General features: G+C 37.6%; 2 protein-coding genes across 2 annotated transcripts in view; one reads left to right on the plus strand and one right to left on the minus strand.

Moving 5' to 3' along the window:
* Positions 1-19,540, minus strand: part of LOC127841555 (nose resistant to fluoxetine protein 6-like) — a 370,059-nt gene that overhangs the window by 21,715 nt on the left and 328,804 nt on the right. The gene's annotated exons all lie outside the window — the stretch shown is intronic.
* The window catches only part of LOC127841526 (RNA polymerase-associated protein CTR9 homolog), a 73,344-nt gene continuing 70,479 nt past the window's right edge, over positions 16,676-19,540 (plus strand). The window contains exon 1 of the mRNA XM_052370401.1: positions 16,676-16,791. Within this exon, the coding sequence (XP_052226361.1) occupies positions 16,753-16,791 (39 nt within the window). The 5' untranslated portion in view covers positions 16,676-16,752. The remainder of the gene's footprint in view (positions 16,792-19,540) is intronic.

The following is a 19,540-nucleotide window of genomic DNA, read 5'->3' on the forward strand; positions in this document are numbered from 1 at the left end:
AAATATATCTAAATAACACCAAAATCCAATAATAAAAGTAATATAAGTATATATTAAGATAATATATACATCAAATGACCACAAACATGTATTTTATCAATTGTATTCATCACATATATGTCAACAATCAAGTAAAGAACATGCGAATAATTGTGCATCCACAAACATCAATTATTTTATGTGCCTGAAAGATATGTGTTTAAATACCTGTTTCAAGTGCTGTATTATGATAAATATACAGAAATACTCAAGTCCCTTCATTTTGTCAAAATCTTAGAAGTTAAGGATATTACAACTTTCATTAATTTTACATATATATTATAGTGTTTACTATTTTAAAGTTTGAGACTTAAGTTATTTTGAATAAATAAAACATTCCGACATACATTCAAACATAGAAACATACAGCATATTAAATTATCTTTTAATTTATTATGGACTTAAAATTACACAACAAAAACATTCAAACACACCAAAATATAACATAAACTACGACATGTTCATTAAAACTGTTTGACCTATTTACAAAGCTTTTGATATACATCTGTACTATATTTACGTGTGTGTTATTACCTTTTTAATGTATACATAAGTTACAGAAATTATATTTAACGGTCACCATTTTAAATAATTTTGACAATTAAATGGTGTTTACTGGTTTACAGATTCTAAATATCTTATGGTAGAATGCTTGTCTGGCAGATACTATAGTAGTAAATCTTCACCGTGTAATTTGACACATCTGAAAGGTTAGAGTATAACCATTCTTTTTTTCGAGCTCCTGTCGAATCGTACACAACAAAAGTGTGTGTCTGTCTATCTGAGTCTGTCTTTCCGTCTCTCGTGGTGGCTATCTATCTGTCTGCCGGTCGGCCTTCCTGCCAGCGTGCCCGTCTGACTGTCAAGGTGTTTGTATGTCCATCTGTTTGATTTTCCGTATCTCGTAGTGTCTATCTATCTGTCGATCTGTCTTTTTGCCTTTCGGTCTGCCAATCTCGGTCTGTCTTGTCTGTCAGTTTATCAGTATATCTGTCCATCTCTCGGTTAATCTTTCTGTCTCTCGGTTTTCTGTCAATCGATTTTTATGTCTTTACTCAGTCTGTATGTCTTACCGTCTCTATGTTTGTCTGTCCGTCTGTCTGTTTAACTTTTATTCCCTGGGTTTGTCTATCTGTTCATCGGCCGTTATGTCAGTAGATCGGTCCTTTTGCTATTTGGTGCCTGTCTGTCCGTCTCTGCTTGTCCGTCTGTCCATCCCTCGGTGTCTCTGGTCGGTCTCTAGGTCTATAAAACAAGTTTAAAAAGTCTATTAAACAATACATTGAGCCCTTATACACAGACAACTTCTTGAACAGTCTGATATTGAGCACGCACTTGTCAAGGAATATCGTTTTCTTCGCCCAATAAGTCTAAAACAACCTCGCATTAATCGTCGGATACCCACGTTCGACCCATTCCGCTACTCTCCAATTATCGATAAATGGAGAGTTGAATTGTTTTCAGAACAATATCTCATGCTAAAGGGTCAAGTACATACAAAGACAGGCTAACATTTAAGCCGATTACTATACAGTTAGTGACCAGAACATGAAGTATGAATATGATTTCGCATTGGTAATGTATTTAAATAACTTGAAAATGCAATTTATTTCTTACATATTGTGTACTGTGTTTTAAGCTTTCAGAGATCAATTCATCAAGTATTTTTGTAAAACAGTATTTTTTTCGTGTGAATATGCTTAACACATTTGATGATGTAGATAAGAAGCATTTCCGTCCCAGGTAAGTATTATCAAGTATATTTTTTATTGAAATGATAGTGTTGCATTGGTCTCTTTTCGGTACTAGCTTTACATGAGCAGGATATAGGACAAACTGTACATATAACCTCGAAGCATGAAACCCTATAGCTACAGACACCAACTCAAATAAATAAACTATGTTACTAGGTGTTATGGCGGTTTAAGTAATAAAGAACAATTCTACAAAAGTATTCAACGATGTCATTTACGAAAATATTTACAAAACATTGTTTCCATGTGTTTTTGAAATGGCGGTTTATTTGGGATTTCGGTTAAGTAATACACGCTTTCTGACGCGAAGCGGGTACCGAAATTCCCGATTTTGTTCTCAGCCCAGGCGAAAGACGAAAGGACATGAGGTCCGATAACAAAAACCATCGCTGCGGTAATGGTACCATACTTGGACAGAGTTGCGTCCACGTACTTGAAGCTGTTTAATATTTCTTTTGCTTCTCGGCGTTCATGGTGAATGCACTGGTGTTGGTCGTGCTGTTCACCATGATCTTTGACTTCTTAGTGCTGACCTCCAAACCAATATGACCCTGCTCTTTCATCAGCCTGGTGGTGAGATCTTGAAATCAATGTCATCAGCAAATCACAAGTTGGAGATGGGTCTTCCACCGATGGAGATAGAGGTGTGTTTATTGAGAGTCTCCTGTATACTTTTCTCAAGGAAAAAGTTGAACAGGACGTTAGAGAGAAGCCATCCCTGACGGAAGTCCATTGATGTCCTAAAGAAGTCCCCAAGCTGTCTGTTGGGAAGTACTGCGCTGCTGGCATTTTCATAGTTTTTTTTAATGACCTGCATTAGTCCTTTGTCAATAATGTTGAATCCTCTCATTACATGCCATAGGGCACGCGGTCGAAAGCTTTCTTAAAGTCGATTGAATTGAGAAAGAGCTCACGTGGGTGTTGCTGGTGTTTCTCAATCATGATTCTGCAATTGAAGATCTGTTCCATTGTGCTCCGCCCAGTGCTCTTTAGCCCGCAGTACCTCGGTCCAATCTGGACCCAACCGGCTTTTTATTGCAAAAACCAGCTCTGGTATAATGTAGGCGCCATTTTGTTTTCGGACTTCTTTCGAGCAAACTGGCCGCGCTAATGGAGTTGTCAATTGAAGTAAAACAAAGTGCAAATCATGTCCAATACTTAATATAGCGATACATAAAGTATACAGTGCAGTTCGGCTATAGATTGCCTCGATTTTAGACCAAAATTATTAACTCTCGGTTCCGGGAATTGGAGAGGCACAAGGAACATTCGGATATCTAAGTTCTGTACAATAACTTTGTTGTTAAACTTCTCCCCATGGTTCGAGTTGTCGTCAGCAGTTTTTCTATAAAACTAACAAATTGCGGAACAATACATATTTTTGTTTCATAGCTATAGTGCTTTAGACATAAAACACAATCAAGTCTAACAGGGTGCAGAATCAACGGGGTTCTCAGGGATTTACACACGGGCTGGACAGAATGTAATCAAGCCGTTAAATAACATTATTTTTACAAATATATCAAGTTATTGAATTACATTTGCAAAAATCTTTAGTTCATAAAAGACAGTTTTTTTCTTGCATTTTGTGTCGATATCTTAAGATATAAGAATAAATCCTCGAATACGTCTGAAATCGTTGACAAACTTTCACGTTGAGTACAACATAGCCGTGTACAATAAATACAGTAAAATGGAATACTTTAACAATTACACGTGCTTATTAAATACAGTAATTATGATGTGTTTCACATTGCCGTAAGAAGCATACACATCTGTCTTTTATGCACTAGTTGAATTTTTTAAGAAAACTTTTTAAACAAAGTTATTTGAAATAAAGCTACACTTACCGTCGTGTAAAAAATCCATTAAATTTCAAGGGTGGAACCCCAAAAAGTATTGTGATCCTGCACCCTGCTGAGAGCGTATTTAACTTACAGTAATACCCGTTATAGATAGTTAATGCTATTTATTGAATAAAAACTATTAGTTTTTGCATCTTCATAATAAATACTTGCCACATAACTATTTCACCAGTGCTTTAGTTGATAAAAACGTCCGTCAAAATAGATTTAATGTAAAATATTATCGCGTTTTCTTTTAGCATAGACGTCACTGTGGTTTTAACTTTTCTAGGTTTTTTAAACGATAAGAAACGTGATTAAGTGGGCGAAGAGATCGTCTTCTTGGCGAGATTTCAATTCTTCTTCACGAAAAGGAACTGAATGGCAACCTTGCAGGACAACATTTATGTTGCTTAATCATTGGCACATATTTACATTACATCTGTATATAACATATTTATTTATCTTTTGCCTACGTTCGATCGCATTTATAGTTTAGGATTTAAGAAAAATATGAACAGAGGAATAAACTTATATATTATTAGTTTATCGGCGTATCTGTCTTACCCAGCTTTACACCTTAAATGAACTTTATCAACAGCTGATTTGAGAGAATAACCTCCAAACAGTGGCCACATCACTTATTTTAGGCAACATCTTATCACACATGTGTGACGTACACGGTCAGTATGTCTGGAGATTGTTCCTGAAAGCCAAAATAAGCTACCGACAGTTTGCGTTAATAACACAGTCGGTCTTCAATTTTCTATCGAAAAGTATCGTGTTTATTTGTTCTTTTCACAAGAAGCAATTAGATTGTTAAAGACCGCGTCATTCGAAAATTGGTCTTACCGGTGTTCCAAATGCGGCCAGCGTAGATCGATCCAAGCCTGGGCATTCGGGTTGTAGATGACTGCGATGCTCCTAAAGCTCTTTACATCCAGACATGTTCCATGTAACAAACAACAACAACGTGTGGTAAACCATGTTTTGTCTGGTACTAGATTTTTCAGGAGCCTGTCTTACTAAATATCGTCAGACAAATCAAATTTACGATACAAGTTTTGAAGATAAGTTGTTTTAAGTAACAAAAGAAATTTGTTTATTTCTGTTATTCTATTAATGACCATGGTATCAGTAACACTAAAATACAGTCGTAAATAAGGTTTCTCGTCAGATAGTTGATATTACGGGGCCACGTAGTCCAAGTCCGTAAGGTTTAATGTTAGTGCTACTATTTGCCCGAGACCTGTTCTTCTCAATATACAATCATAAGAACTCACACATTTTCATAATAAAACAAACAAAATCTACTTTTTTCATGCAATGAATTTATTGCTATAAACAAAAATGTGAAAATTGATTTCTCGAGTAAAATATCATAGATTCATTCAACAAAAATCAACGCTTGCCTATACAGCAGGTAAAGAAGCGCAGGAACCTCTCAAATAAACTGGGCTGCTTTCTTGACATATCCGTCCGTCGCTCGTCGTTTAATTGCCCGAAATTTTGCCCAATAACTGTTTCGGGCGCAGTAATGTTTTCCTGTTGAATTGCTGCATTTCGGTTGGTATCATTATCGTTAATGAGGCTTTCAAAAGACACGTCGACACAGTCCAAACTGTGACCTCTCTTAACATGCTGACGGCACGCCGCGTCCTTGGCATCGGTTGGTCCACATACTATATCGGGCAATGAAATAAAGCTAAAACTTCTATCTGCCGTAAGAAACCTTTTTATGAGACAGAATCTGTAATTGAGAAGGTTCAGGCCTTTGAAGCCCCTCTCATATGTATATTCTTGTTCTGCATTCACAGAGGTGTATGATGATGATGATGACGCACTAAGTGACGCGCTGCACCAAATGTCGTCGCTTAATTTCAGACGCATGGTAATCAATGGCTGTGGTGAAACCATCCCATATAGCGGCGGTCTTGCTACTGCTGCATAACTGAATGGAATTCTTGCCTTTGAGCGGACTGGAGATTGTTACAATCATGCTGGCATTTGTGTACGTGACACTGAGCAAACCTACCGGACTGAGAGACACCGATTTGTAGTCGATATCCGGTCCTCGGGGATTGATGCCGGCGACGATTACGAACCTCTCACCAATCCCAATACTGAACAGACCATTTGCTTTTATAGTGCCGCCTTGTCGGGCCACAAATATGCCTTCGGTGTGAAGCTCTTCATTGGTGTTATACTTGCTGCGAAGTATGTTCTGTAGTGTGTGTGCATTAATTGTTTACCTGTAATACACACATTTTTTATGAATTGGCGTACATTTACCTTATATTTTACGCAAACCTTAACTTATATCGGAATTGAAAATCTATATACACCAAACCGAAATAAACTGCTGTTTATTAACGGATTTCAAAATCAGGGCGGTCAATTGATATCAATGATTGGCCAATGAACTTTTCTGCCAATAGCCACGCATTTGTAAAAAAGTATGTCAGTTTAAATGCTGAAACAAATGTTCCATAAAAATGTGTTCTTATTATTTTTAGCTTGAATATATATCAAACTTTCGGATAAAACAATGTAGTTCAATAACGTTTTACGCTTAATCATAAACAGTATTTAATTGTAATAATTTGTATAGAACAAAATATTTAAACACAGAAAACTCTTTCCAGATATATTTAGCATCACTTTTTTTTTCAAAACTTGGTTTTATAAATGGACTACAATTTTTTAAATGTTACTCAACAAAACAATTGTATATTGATACTATAAAGCAACTTAAAACAATAATATTTACCATTATAACATGACCTACGCTCCAGGAGTGAAATAACGTAATGCTCAATTTTTGTTTATTACATGGCTGTTATTACACTAGTTATATAATTGTGAAATGACGTCATTTTTGTGACGAAATGACGTCATTATACCAGCAAATTTCTTCATTTAACTCCTTTACAATGTGAATAAAAAGGTGAAAAGAGCATAAAATAAAAAGAAAACGTGTTGGTCATGTTATACAAAGAATCTTAGATTCGTGATCATTTTGTATTGAATTTATTAAACTCGTCATCTAAATAAAGATAAAAACTCGGCAAGCCTCGTTTTTAGCTCACCTGAGCGATAGCTCGGGGTGAGCTATTGTGATCACTCAGCGTCCGGCGTCGTTCCGTCCGTCCGTCTGTCTGTCTGTAAACAATTTGTAAACATCTTCTTCTACTAAACCATTGAGCCAATTTCAACTAAATTTCATGTGGAGCATCCCTAGGTCATGGGACAAAAGAATTGTTAAAAAAAATTTGATCACATAACCAAGATGGCCGCCATGACCATATATGGTAAAAACCTTAAAAAATCTTCTTGTCAGAAACCGCTCATCAGATTTTCAAAAAAATTCACAGGGATGACCTTTGAAGGCTCCCCTGAAAAAGTTGTTCAAAGAAATTTGATTCGTTAAAAAACATGGCCACAGGAGCTCGTTGAACTTTGCATGTTTATTCGTTTTTGCCTATTTTGTGAAAACTTTCAAAAATCTTCCACATTTTTTGTCCGATCCTTTCCAAATTTGCACAGTGTCTTTATATCAATGAGGACACGAACCCTACAAAAAATGAGCATTATTGGTCCATGAAGTACAGAATTACCTCCCCTTGAATTGAGAAAATGGTGTTTATGCAATAAAGTCCAAATTTTTCATCCAATTCTTTCCAAACTTGTAAGGATTTAGCATGGTTCAAACAAGGGAAACAACTACGGTTTATGCATGTTCTTTTTATTACAGATTTGCCTCCCTTTAATTCATTCAAAATCTCATTTTACAGCAGAGATTCCAAATCTGACCTGTAAATGAGCCCCATATTTACTGCCAGTGCTAGGTTACCTTTTCCCATTTGATCATTCTTAAGTATTGGTCTTGTAATGCTGCTACTGCTTCTGCTACTGCTACTGCTACTACAACTACTACTACTACTACTACTACTACTATTACTACTTCTACTACTACTACTACTACTACTACTACTTCTACTACTACTACTACCGCTACTACTTCTACTACTACTACTACTACTACTACTACTACTACTACTACTACTACTACTACTACTACTACTACTACTACTACTACTTCTACTACTACTACTACTACTACTACTACTACTACTTCTACTACTACTACTACTAGTAGTACTACTACTACCACCACCACCACCACCACGACAACCACCACCACCACCACCACCACCACCACCACCACCACCACCACCACCACCACCACCACCACCACCACCACCACCACCACCACCACCACCACCACCACCACCACCACCACGTCTACTATTACTACTTCTACTACTACTGCCACTACTACTACTACTTTTACCACTACTACTACTACTACTACTACCACTACTACCACTACTACTACTACTACTACTACTACTACTACTACTACTACTACTACTTCTACTACTACTACTACTACTACTACTACTACTACTTCTACTACTACTACTACTTCTACTACTACTACTACTACTACTTCTACTACTACTACTACTACTACTACTACTACTACTACAACTACTATTACTACTACTACTACTACTACTACTACTACTACTACTACTACTACTACTACTACTACTACTACTACTACTACTACTACTTCTACTACACCACCACCACCACCACCACCACCACCACCACCACCACCACCACCACCACCACCACCACCATTCACAGTGACAAAAAACGTATTCACACAATGGCTTCTACTACAACTTATAGCCCATATAGGGGGGCATGCATGTTTTACAAACAGCCCTTGTTTCTATGGGATTTTAACCACAACTGTTCATGTTTATCTCCGACACATATTTTTAGGTCACCTGTCATGAAGTGACACGGTGAGCTTATGTGATCGTGTGATGTCCGGCGTCCGTTGTGCGTGCCTGCGTGTGTCCGTGCGTCCGTCCGTCAACAATTTGTTTGTGTAGACAGTAGAGGTCACAGTTTGCATTCAATCTTGATGAAATTTGGTCAAAATGTTTATCTTGATGAAATCCGGTTTGGGATTGTATTTGGGTCATCTGGGGTCAAAAACAAGGTCACTAGGTAAAATAATAGAACAACCTTCTGTAGACAATAGAGGTCACAGTTTTCATCCAATCTTTATGAAATTTGGTCAGAATGTTTATCTTGATGAAATCTGGGTTGGGATTTTATTTGGGTCATCTGGGGTCAAAAACTAGGTCACTAGGTCAAATAATAGAAAAACCTTGTGTAGACATTAGAGATCACAGTTTTCATCCAATATTTATGAACTGTGGTCAGAATGTTTATCTTGATGAAATCTGGATTGGGATTGTATTTGGGTCATCTAGAGTCAGGAACTAGGTCACTAGGTCAAATCATAGAAAAACATTGTGTAGACAATAGAGGTCATAGTTTTCATCTGATCTTAATGAGTCAGGTGAGCGATTCAGGGCCATCATGGCCCTCTTGTTATCTTTATTAAGATAACTCGTTTAATAAATTCAATACAAAACGACCACTCATGCAAGATCCTTTATGTTGACAATATAGTGCATACTGCTTTATCTCGATTTTTACTTTGACGTTGTAACCAACGTTTACGTAGGGTCATTTAACGTCGCGTCATTTGACGTGATCGGTTTAAACGTAAAATATTAACGTCATGACGCGTGTGAGTTTAATCATTATACATACACGAAACGTGAAACACGAGAAACATAATAAGGAAATATATTTTTTATTCGCGATAGTCTTTTGATAGAATGGCAATATATGGTAATCCATATACTAGCAACAGGAAAACAACAACATCAGAATTATTAAATCTTATATTACCGCTTTTGAACGGAATATCCTAATCAAGTATGGCGAAAATATGACAGTAGTCAAATACTTGTTTCAACGCTGTACACAATTATTTGTTCTTGCACTTTCATCCGTTTGACGAATTTGATAAGATATGGTATCATTTCATTACGCTCCAGTCATTATTTACACGATTAAACAATCGCTTCATTTCCTCGTTGTGTTGCACTCGATTGGATATGCATGCATTCCGCTTTCTGTGAAACGTTCGACTTATCTCCAAAACAAGTGCACAAACGGACAAATATGTGAATGCACTTGCAAATTAAAATGAAAAACTTGTACATGTGCATATCTTCGCGATTATGGCTGGCTACTTTGGCTTATGATCCACCATTACTAATGAACATCTTTACTGCCGAGCGCTTGGCAGGAAGGCAATCGGTGCCGCTTGATTTTACTGACTGTTGTGTCTGTTAAAGGCCGTGTCAGATGTGTTGCAGATACGGTATCCATGGAGGGACGTTAACCGGGAAGAAATCGAGTTGAGATCGAAACAACATCGGACGATCGACGCACGGTAATCGCCAACCGATCGCCCGATATCGGGTTCATTGAACTATATCGGCAAAAGGAAATCTATTTCCCAGGGGTAATTCATCGGTCGGCGACCGTCTGATTGGCGGAGGGCCTCCGCACGATGCCCGACGGACGCCGGACGGCGCTCTCTATTAAATATTACAATAAATCCGATGTCGGGCGCACGCCAGGCAATAGCTGTGCGTTGATCATCCGATCTTTTTTCGATCTCAACTCGATTCCTTTCCGCGCCCTTTGTCGGGTAATTTTTTGTGAGATTTAAAATTAATCCGAAAGCCCGATCAGCGGAAAAATACGTCGTCCGCTGATCGGACGGTGATCAGTGTATGTTTGTGACAGAGGTATGGCTCCGACGTTTCCAGTCTTCCCGTTGCCTGGAGATCGGACACAGCGGCCGGAGACCGGATTATTTGCAACAAAGGCATAAGAGGAACAATATCATTTATATTGGCCCGCTAGATACGAATAACGGCCAGCTCGCGATGTAATTTTGTTACTTTTTATAGTAACGATATGTAATATTATGTCGTTACATGAATAATTACATAAAAGGGGCCTTTTCACGTTAATGTAAATTGACAAATTAAAAACAATACATATTGTATGTATGTACGTCTCCTTGTCTGTCTCTTGGTTTATCTGGCAGTCTCTCTGTCTATATCAGTCTGTCTTTTTGTCTCTCGATCTGTTCTTGTCGGTTTCTCACTCGGTGTGTCTGAGTCATTATGTACGTCTGTCTCGCAGTTTGCCTGTATGGATCTATCTGTTTCTCCGTTTCTCGGTCTCTCTGTTTCTCCGTCTCTCGGTCTGTCTGTTTCTACGCCTCTGTCGGCCTGTCCGTCTCTCAATATGTTTGTCTGTCCGTTTCTCTGTCTATCCGTCTCATGGTCTGTCTTTCTATACAGTGGTCAGGCTGTCTGTCGATCTGTTTTCCGTCTCTTGTTGTGCCTGTGTGTCTCTCGATCCGTTTGCTCGACTATGAGTCTGGCCGTCACTGATCTGTCTTCCCGGCTCACGTATTTCTCTCCGTCTCCCTATCTGGTGTTTTTCACTGTTTCTCCGTTTTTCTTCCCGACTCTTTGTCTGACCGTTTGTCATTCCGTCGGTCTGTCTGTCTGTTCATTATATGTCTGTCTATCTATCAATCTTTATGTCTGTCTATACATCGGTCCTTCTGTATGACTGCCCGTCTGTGTATCGGCCTGTCTCTTAGTCCGTCTAATGGTCCATATGCCCGTGTTTCTGTCTTTCTGATATTTCAGACTACAAGTAACTGTCCGTATATTTTAAATTGCGTTATATCTAGATAAGTCAAGTAGAAACGCACTTTTGTTCAACAAACATTTGTAATACTGTTTTTGATTGGAGAGTTTATAAATTATCATATAAGATCTTATTGCATCGCAACAAAGCGCCACAAAATGTATGGAATCGTACCTTCACAATGTTGTCATCACGGTGAATCGCATTCCCGAGAAATATCACGTTCTATTAAGATGTGTAAAGATCCCAAGAACAATGCTGCATCATGATCCGCAACCTGGCAAAGACCATGTCCTATATATGTGATCTTATCGTGGTATTGTATCCGAACTTTTCTGATATCGAGTTCAATCGTGATAATCGTGTTTTATCCTGGATTTGTTGTCTTCAGTTAATATGCTGACTTTATTATGCGTTTGTGTTTGATTGCGTTATATACCAGTCTTCTTTTGGGTAAAACGTTATGTCGAGGTGCCGATAACTAGGTGCTTCACACCGGACAATTTAAGACCCAAGTTGGAACGACCTGTCTCAAAATCTACACACGCGAGCTTATGCACGCACTACACACACCCATACTGGACTTTAATTAGACCAGCAGCAGTAAAATTAATGTTTAATATTTGGTGTGTAACATTGTAATGTGTTCATCTTCAAATTGCGCTCAGATTATGCCACTCGTTAAAAATTCGGCTTAGATAAAATTTTAATAAAAACTTGATTAGCACAATAACTTTCAAAAGTAAAGGTTGTCTCTCAATCCACTATCAAAGTATTAATCAAATAAGCAATCTTACTTTTTTTCCTCGTTTGAGCAAAATTCATGTACCAACTGTTCATTTATGGTGATTTTTATGTATGTTTGTAATATCTTTTTTTAAGTTAAAAAACACATTGTAATATAGCAAAATTAATAATTTTCATTGAATATAAAAATATGGAAGTTAAATTTAATAATTGATAATCGCCTTAAATAGATCTCTTACTTCGGTATATTTACAATACAATTCATTTCATTTAATAATAAGAATTTTATTTTCTGCTATAGAATTATAATTAATCTAGAATTATTAAAGCGAGACTATACGAGTTTGTGAAATATTTATGAATTTATATAAAATGTCTGTACAGTCGAATTCGCCAGCATGTATATCATGCATGTACGATGTGAAGCTAAATTTATTTTAACGGTTCATTTTAAATTCCTGCAACGATATCTATTCATACGACACACGAACACTTACTAAAAAGACGAACGCTTCGGTTATTGTAGGAAAATATGTACGAAATATCTTCGTCACAATCGGCTCGGGGCACTAATTTGTATTTGCTGCATTTTATGAAATTCGTCTTCAATGTATCATTTTTCTTGCCTATTTTTTGTTATTGTAACATATTTTTATCAATATATTACAATTTAACACATATACAAATCGTATAGTCTCGCTTTAAAGCTATTTTCCATTAAAATCAGGGTGAAGTGTACAAGTGAATTGTCAGTTTCAATTACTTATAAAGAACTCGTATGTCCATAAATGCAGCAACATTGCGTAATATAAATTAAAACTTTATATGTAGAGTTAACATGATTCACGTTTCACTTACTTTGTCAATTTACCGGTAATCGTGCAAAACAGGAACATATCCTAGAAATATGCATGCAATAAAATAATGTGAGAATCTTAATAGAATGCGCATTGTCGTAATTCATCGGCTAATAGACAGCGCCCTATTGTTCTGATTTGTTGCTATTCAACAATTGGGACGAACGCCCTCGTGATAAAATGTCCACGTGATGATGCAAAATCGCAATTTAATGAATTATAAGCACGCTAAGTAGACAAATGATTTCGAAGGTGTGAAAATGTTACATTATTTATAGTTTGTGCATTATCAAACATGATATTTTCAGAATATGTGACACTTTAACAAACGTCATGTATTAACATGTACTTCCAATTACCGGTAATACATGGGTGTCTTCCGTTACAATACCACGTATCACGCTTCGATTATTTACTTCCCCAACATTAATGTGCTTAATTTTTATTCATTTACATATGACAAAATAGACATCTTTAATCTTTGAAAATAGATAAAATATAAAACATGTTATAATGTACACAATACACTTCGGACATGTGCATAATTTATTTTACAAAATTGTCAATTACTATCTACTGGTATCTGTCTGTCTGTCTGTCTGTCTGTCTGTCTGTAGGTCTGTCTGTCTGTCTGTCCGTCCGTCCGTCCGTACGTACGTACGTCCGTCCGTCCGCCCGCCCGCCCAAAGCCCGCCCAACCAAAGCCCGCGAACTTGAGAAGTAATAGATTTAGGTAAGTCATTTATATAGAGAAGAAAAAGCAACGGACCAAGCACAGACCCTTGTGGTACCCCAGATGTCACTGGTACCTCGGATGATAATTCTCCATCTAGAGCAACACGTTGATTACGACCTTTAAGGAATGATTTGGTCCATGAGAGAGTATCTTTATCCACACCATGTTCCTGTAATTTGAAAAGCAGTTTAAGATTGTTCACTTTGTCGAACGCTTTGCTGAAATCAAGCAATATTAGATCAGTTTGTTGTCCAGATGTCATATTTCGTGCCAGGTCATCAATGAGTTGTAGAAGTTGTGTTTCGCAGGAACGCTTTTCCCTGAAGCCATGCTGTAAGTCAAAAAGTATGTTATATTTATTGAAGTGAGCTGAAAGATTTGAGGAAACTATATGGTCTAAGGATTTACATAAAATATAGGTTAGAGAGATAGGTCTGTAATTTGCTGGGTCTTCTTTGTTTCCTTTCTTGTACAGCGGTATTACATTTGCAGATATCCATACTTTTGGGAGAATTCTGGAGTTCAAGGATTTCTGAAACAGGAGTGTTATTATTGGAGAAATTTGTGAACTTAATTCTTTTAGAACAAGAGGTTTGATGTTGTCGGGACCTGCTGCCTTGTTTGGTTTAAGATTGGATATCAACTTCTGCACCCCATTGACACTGACTGTGATCTTTGGCATTGTTGGAAATTTTCTGAAAGATGAAGATGAAATTTCATTAAGATTTCTGAAAAAAGAGAGACATGATTGAGAAAGGGTAATGGTGACATAGGTGTGAAAACGTATTGGAACTGTTGGTTCAAAACATTTGCCTTTTCTTGATTCATAGAAGATGATTTTCCTGAAACATTGTCAAAAAGAGTAGAAATACCTTGAGCGTCTTGTTTGGACTTTTTAAAGAGAGTATATAGTTTCTTTGAATTAAAGTTGCATCTGTTTTCTTGAGCGTCAGGGTCTTCAATGCCTAAAATGGACTCGGCATATTTATTATAAGCAGTTTTGGTATTTGGTTTGATAAGGTTTTTAATATTGAGGAACATTTTCCTGGTCTTAAGTGCTCCATTGTTTTTGAGTCTGAAATTAAGTTGATCTCTTTTTCTCATTAGTCGTTTTACCGGTTGGGTAATCCATGGTAATGATCTTCTTGTACCTATAGTTTTTGAGGGAATAAATTGTTTAATACCAGTTGATATCTCATCTGAAAAAATTGACCAAAGTTCTTCTGCCGAGGTACTTTCACCTTTTTCAAACACCCTGTCACTCACTCCTTGCATGTGGGTTTTAAAGATTCCCAGACTGCATTTTTATACAGCGGTACAACCCTGGGTTTCTGTTTTGTTATTTTAGGTTTTAGATCTGAAATAAAAGATACAATATCATGGTCTGAAATACCTGGAAAAGTTTTTACAGAGTGAACAAGAGTATGATAAGAGGTCAGGAAAAGGTCAAAGATGTTGTTTCCTCTTGTGTTTTCAGTCACCATTTGAGTAAGGTTAAAATCTGCAAGCAAGTCAATAAAGTCATCATAAAGTTTAACATTACTACATCCATGTTTTATTGTGGGTCTGTGTTCTGTATCCCAGGAGAACTTGTGGTAATCTCCGAGTATCCAAAACTTTCCTTCCAGGTTGGCAGTTAGCTGTAGGGATTTCCTAAATTCTTCCGAACTTTGCACATCAGCTTCTTTTGGTCGATAGTATGCTGCAATATATAAAGGTTTACATGAGGTTAAATGAATTTTAATCCAGAGTATGTCACAGTTAGTTTTTAGCTGCTTCTGTTCAGTTGCCAAAATTGTGTCTTTCACCAAAATAAAAACTCCTCCACCGATGCTGCTTCAGTCTTCTCTGAAGGGGGTGTAACCTAAAAAACTTTGGGGAAATTTCACAGTCTTTATGATCTTCGGTCAACCAGAATTCCGTACCTACAACAATATCCGGTTTATGATTATCTAATAAGGCATAGAATTCAGCTTTTTTATTTGCTATGGACTGAAAGTTTACACGTATAACTTTTAATTTTGGGTACTATTTAAAGGTTTTTTCTGAGTCCAAGGCTTGGAGGCCGTCTGCGTTTTAGTCCGTCTGGTCTGTGTAACATCATTTAGTGGTTCAAAACTGTTATGGGAAGAGAGAGACGACAACGAGTGCAATGAGCCACTCGAAAACTTATGGCAATCACATAAAGAGCATACACACGAAAAAGACTCATCTAATGCTACAAGGTCATTGTATGTATTGGTATCAACATTCTGACAATTTATATGGAACCAGTGAGAACATGTGTCACACTGTATGGGTAAATCATTTTCAAAAACTTCAATACCACATTAACCACATGGGTAGTCGGGCCGGGATTTGTCTCTATGTCATTTGATAGTGAGAGAAGCAAAATACATACATCAATGATGAAGTACGAATACATTTCTGTGGAATATGCCACTTGTTAAATTTCAGTAAGCAACCATAAATATGAACATTTCCAGGCTAGATACTATTTGGACGAACAGCGGGCCTTGGGAGGTTGGGGAGGCTTCTGTTTTGTCTGAAAATAAACAAGGATAAGAACAGGAAATCTGTAAAATGAATCAAAATACCTGTATGCATACTTCAAAACAAGTCTCTAATGGCGGCTTCCAAAAGTCACGGTCACTAGGAAGAAAAACTGTAATGCACACAAAAGTGTTATAACTACCAGAAACGGAGGCAAGTAGCCAATAAACCATTTAATTCACTCACTACCTTGTAATCAAATTTATACATGTATATATATTTAACTGCCACTTGCTATATTATTTATTTGAAGTATGGTTTACGCAGAAAATATCACTGAGATAAGTAATTTAGTGCTTATAGTGCTGGAGTAATTTTTGCGTGTGAACACAATTCTTAAAACACATAATAGACTCAATAAAACTTTGTATGTATGCAATTGCTATCTATTTAAATAGTCTATATAAAAGGAACCGCAGATCCAAATATTAACTTTGGCTAGATTCTGTTAGAATTCGGTAGATTTGGGTAAAATCCGGTAGAATCCGGTATTTCCAGTAACCGACTGAAATGCAGGGAAACAAAAGTGGCAGTATTTTTTCAGCATGGCGGCAATAGAGATTCCGCTGCGAGATACAGATGAGGTAAAGTTGTGAAACAAATACATAATTGGTGGATTGGTTTCAAGAAAAGTTTATGTGTTAATATCTGAAATTTATTGATTTCTTTTAACCATGAAATCTGACAGCACTGATGGGTGCATCGCTCTCTTTGTAAACTGAGTGGGTGGGGTAACTTTGATTATAGCCTGCAACCCGGGTGAGTCGCGGTACTTAAGGAATATTCATATGCGTCTAGAAACCATCTTCAAATATCAGATAAATAATTTATAAGGCAAATATATATGACTTAACTTCATTGGAAAATAGCCTTTTTATGGCGAAAATCCTTCAATTTTAACTGCGGTATCAACAAAAACAACACCACTGTCCGCCAGTGTTGTTTATTTTCCCTCGCGGTTGACTCGCGGTAAATAGGTTAAACGACACTAATATTAAATTTAACATGAATAAACATAAAGATCTGACATACCATTCAAAGTAACAATCAATAACGTATATAACAATTAGAACATATGGAATTTAAGACATCCAATAAAATAAATATCACAGTTATGTTCAAGCAGTGTCTAATTTTAATTCTCAATATTCAAATAACTGTTCATGTTCATTCATTCTTCTGCGCAATGGGGACACCTGAAGAAGCTATCTCGCCTCAAGATACGTACATCAGTGCAGAAGCTCAGATGTACCCAATGTGCACATACACTACATTCACCCCATTTCACAAAAACAACCGAAACATCCTTCCTCAATGCAGGTGGACTACTTTTCTTACACACACAGCATACGTCATCTGTGTCACTTTCAAGAGATGAATCTGACTCATAATCAACGAGTGTAAGTGGCCGCCCTGGTTTTGCTGGAATTCCAGATGTCGATGGCTGTTGCTCCTGTTGTTGTTGTTTGGCCCTATGTGTTTCCACCACTTTTTGGACCTTTGAGTCCCTCTTCAATTGCTGTTGGCGCAGTGAAATAGTGTTCGCCTCAGTTTGAAGATTCCCAACAATCTTCACTGGTGCAGGGTTTTTTTTTAGAGAAAGGGGAAGACGCTGGACGCTGGGTGAAAGGGGAAAAAAGAGTGCGAAAGAGACATATTAGGGGAAAAAATAAAAACTGTTCATTTCAATGTCTATAACTCATCAAAAGAGGCTTGTCTCTGTCCTTTTTTTTTCTTAAACACATTTAACACGTATTAAAGTCAAAGTCCTTAATTAAGTTGCAGGTATACATCTAATTATGGGAAATGTTTTCAACTATATTTCTGTACTGGGGCCGGGTGACGATGTCAATTTTTTGATTTCAATTTCATGATGAATGGATTGACGATCTTGATCTGCTAAAGTATTGGAAGGGAAAGGAGCGGCAACTGCCGATTGTCTACTTTCACTTTCACAATGTTCGATGTTGATTACCATCAGAATCCTGCTGGGTTATAACGGTTTTCGATGACTCTTTCTTAAAAAATGCCTCGATGCGTTCAGTATCTTCCGAGTCCGATTGTTTTATTTTGTTTGTGTAAGAACGCCAATTGTGGGACATTTTTTTCTGTTTTCACGTTTATATCTTGGCTTGCACATAGCCCGGATGAAAATTCGACTGGTTTCCGGTAATTTATTGATGAAACACCCTTCTCGCGCAAGACCGGTATCCAGTAAAATAGTCACATGATTATAACGATTGTTGCCCAGTTTACATGACGTAAGTTAAGAGCTATATTAAGAATAACTGGGATTCCCAGATTTTTTGTGTTCGTCTGGAGAGAGAGAGAAAGATCGTTGTACATGGTGCAAATTGGATAATTGTCGAATGCCCAAAGGAAAAATAAACATTTCTTTAAGAGAAAATATTATATTTTGGTGAAAAATTTTATTTTTGGTGGGGAAATTGTATTTTGAGGGGAAAAATTCTGGTAGGGGAAGACGCCGAATATCGGCGGCACTTTCTTAGTAAAAAAAACCCCTGCTGGTGGGATGAATTTTTTCTTAGGGCGCTGCACAACTTGTTTGATCGTTCTTGAATTCAAAAACAATGTTGCAGTGTCAGATTCGGTCCTTGGTGCTGCCACCACCTCAGATACTGGGTCGCCCTCAGTCCTTGGTGCTGCCACCACCTCAGATACCGGGTCGCTCTCAATCCTTGGTGCTGCCACCACCTCAGATACCGGGTCGCTCTCCTCAATGTGCGCATTGGGATATATAGATGATGGGGCTGTCTGGACATCAGTAATGGCATTGGCATTGAATGGGTAAATGCCAGACTTCCTGAAAGCTGATGAAATATTTTCAGTGCAGAATGCCTTGGTGAAGGGCTTAGCAGTGAGCCTAGCGATGTCTCTAGTAGTTATGGACATTCCTGGGTTGGCATGCATGAAGGCCCGACATTCCCTATTGTATAACGCCTTCAGAGGTCCAAACACCCCAATGTCCAAAGGCTGTGTGAGGTGGCTGGAGTGTGGGGGAAGAACAAACAAAATTATGTTTCTCTCCGATGCCCATGTTGTAAGTGTCAGTGAGAGATGACTCTTGTGTCCATCATAGAGAACCAATGTGACTGGTTTGTCATCCAGGTTCACATTCAAGGCTGCATAACGCGCTAAATGGCTCGTCACGTACTCCTCAAAGATTCCCCGGTTTATCCAACCACTGTCAGACATTTTCCCCACGGACCCTGCAACCGCACCTTCTATGAAACAGTCTTGCCACCTCTTCCCTGGGAAAATATAAAAGGGTGGGGCATGGTTGCCTAGAGCATTGATACCCCCGACCATGGT

The sequence above is a fragment of the Dreissena polymorpha genome, chromosome 1, assembly GCF_020536995.1.
Source record: "Dreissena polymorpha isolate Duluth1 chromosome 1, UMN_Dpol_1.0, whole genome shotgun sequence".
Lineage (NCBI taxonomy): Eukaryota > Metazoa > Mollusca > Bivalvia > Myida > Dreissenidae > Dreissena > Dreissena polymorpha.